Source organism: Nannospalax galili, unplaced genomic scaffold (genome assembly GCF_000622305.1).
Source record: "Nannospalax galili isolate Female #2095 unplaced genomic scaffold, S.galili_v1.0 scaffold2127, whole genome shotgun sequence".
Lineage (NCBI taxonomy): Eukaryota > Metazoa > Chordata > Mammalia > Rodentia > Spalacidae > Nannospalax > Nannospalax galili.
The window spans coordinates 299,596-301,156 of NW_008356163.1; the positions used below are offsets into that span (position 1 = coordinate 299,596).

At 40.6% G+C, this 1,561-nt stretch overlaps 1 protein-coding gene across 1 annotated transcript; it reads right to left on the minus strand.

Moving 5' to 3' along the window:
* Window positions 1-408: 408 nt before the first annotated feature.
* On the minus strand, window positions 409-1,350 carry LOC103750949 (olfactory receptor 5W2-like). The gene has a single exon (XM_008854222.2). It carries the CDS (start codon window positions 1,339-1,341, stop codon window positions 409-411), a length of 933 nt encoding a protein of 310 aa, XP_008852444.1. The 5' UTR covers window positions 1,342-1,350.
* Window positions 1,351-1,561: the final 211 nt, after the last annotated feature.

A 1,561-nucleotide genomic window follows, 5' to 3' on the forward strand; every position in this document is an offset into this window, starting at 1 on the left:
TTGCCCAGGTCTTGTGCAAGTGTCCACAACTGCTGTGAGTTCATGAGTAAAAGGGCCCTGTCCTATCCAGAAGTCACTGCCTTGCTTATATGTCTCCAACCTAAAATGCTTTTACAATCTTTCTGTCCTTTTTCTGGCAAAATTGAAAAAAACATTGAAGCTTTTTCATATTAAAATTCCACTCCAATAATATATATCTAGACACTGTATTCTGTGCACCAGAGCTCAGCATCCAGAAAACTGATGGAGGAAAATTGAAGGTAAAGGACAGCCAGGGCCAAAATAAAATGGGGAAGAGAGATACAGAGACAGAGCACTAGATACACAGAGAGATAGAGATAGACAAAGGGAGAGAGAAGGAGAGCAAACAGCTGCATCATATATGGGGATGGAACTATACATAAATATTTAAAACAAAAATTTATTTTTAATTTTTTCTAGGGCATTTTTAACATCCTTATTCCGTAAGCTGTAAATCAGAGGGTTCAGCATGGGAATCACAAGGGTGTAAAATAGTGAAGCCATTTTATCATCATCTAGGGCATAGGAAGAACTTGGCCTGAAATACATAAAGACTATAGTTCCCTGGAAAATTGAAACTGCAGTCAGGTGGGAGGCGCAGGTGGAGAAAGCTTTAAACCTCCCCTCAGCAGAGCGGATCTTTGAGACTGATGAGATGATGTAACAGTAAGAGACAAGGACTCCTGCGATGGTGCTCAGTTCAATGGAACCAAAAATTGTGAATACGGCAAGCTCATTGACTTGTGTGTCAGAACAGGATAGGAGATAAAGTGGAGGTAAATCACAGAAGAAGTGGTTGATCTTATTAGACCCACAGAAACATAAGCGGAATGCCAGGGTGGTATGTATCAAAGCATCTGCTGTTCCCAACACGTAAACCGTAGCCATGAGCAGGGAGCACAGCCTGCTGGACATGTTTACTGAGTACAGCAAAGGGTTGCTGATGGCCTGGAAACGGTCAAAGGCCATCACTGCCAGAAGCATGCACTCGGAATCCGCAAAGGCACAGACAGTGAAGAATTGCAGAGCACAGCCCAAGAAGGAAATTGATTTACTTTTGCCAAATACGTCAGTAAGCATCTTGGGTCCAGCTGCAGTGGAGTAGCAGAGGTCACAGAAGGCGAGGTGGCTGAGGAAGAAGTACATGGGTGTGTGGAGCTGGGGCTCCATCCTGATCAAAATGATCATGCCAAGATTTGCCAGAAGAGTGATGAGATAAACCAGTAGAAACACTGTAAATAGAGCCACTTTCACCTCAGGGTTATTGGTAATTCCCAGTAAAATGAATTCATTTGCAGATGAGCAGTTTTCTATATCCATATTTCTTTTTCTTACTAAGCCTTTGAAAAAGTGATAAAGAAAATTGTATGTAGGCATTTTGCACATTGGAATAGGAACATTGTATGTGGTAGGCAGCATACAATTTGTTAATTAATCTTTAATTTTATTTTAAAATACATAGTCATATGTCACCACTGCTTTAAAACAATATTTATCTGTTTGAAAATAGTATTAAAATCAGAGAGAAGTAGAGTTGACA

What these genes read in the sequence shown, in the direction of transcription:
- LOC103750949 (XM_008854222.2), bottom strand. Translation starts at nt 1,341, where the DNA reads ATGGATATAGAAAACTGCTCATCTGCAAATGAATTCATTTTACTGGGA.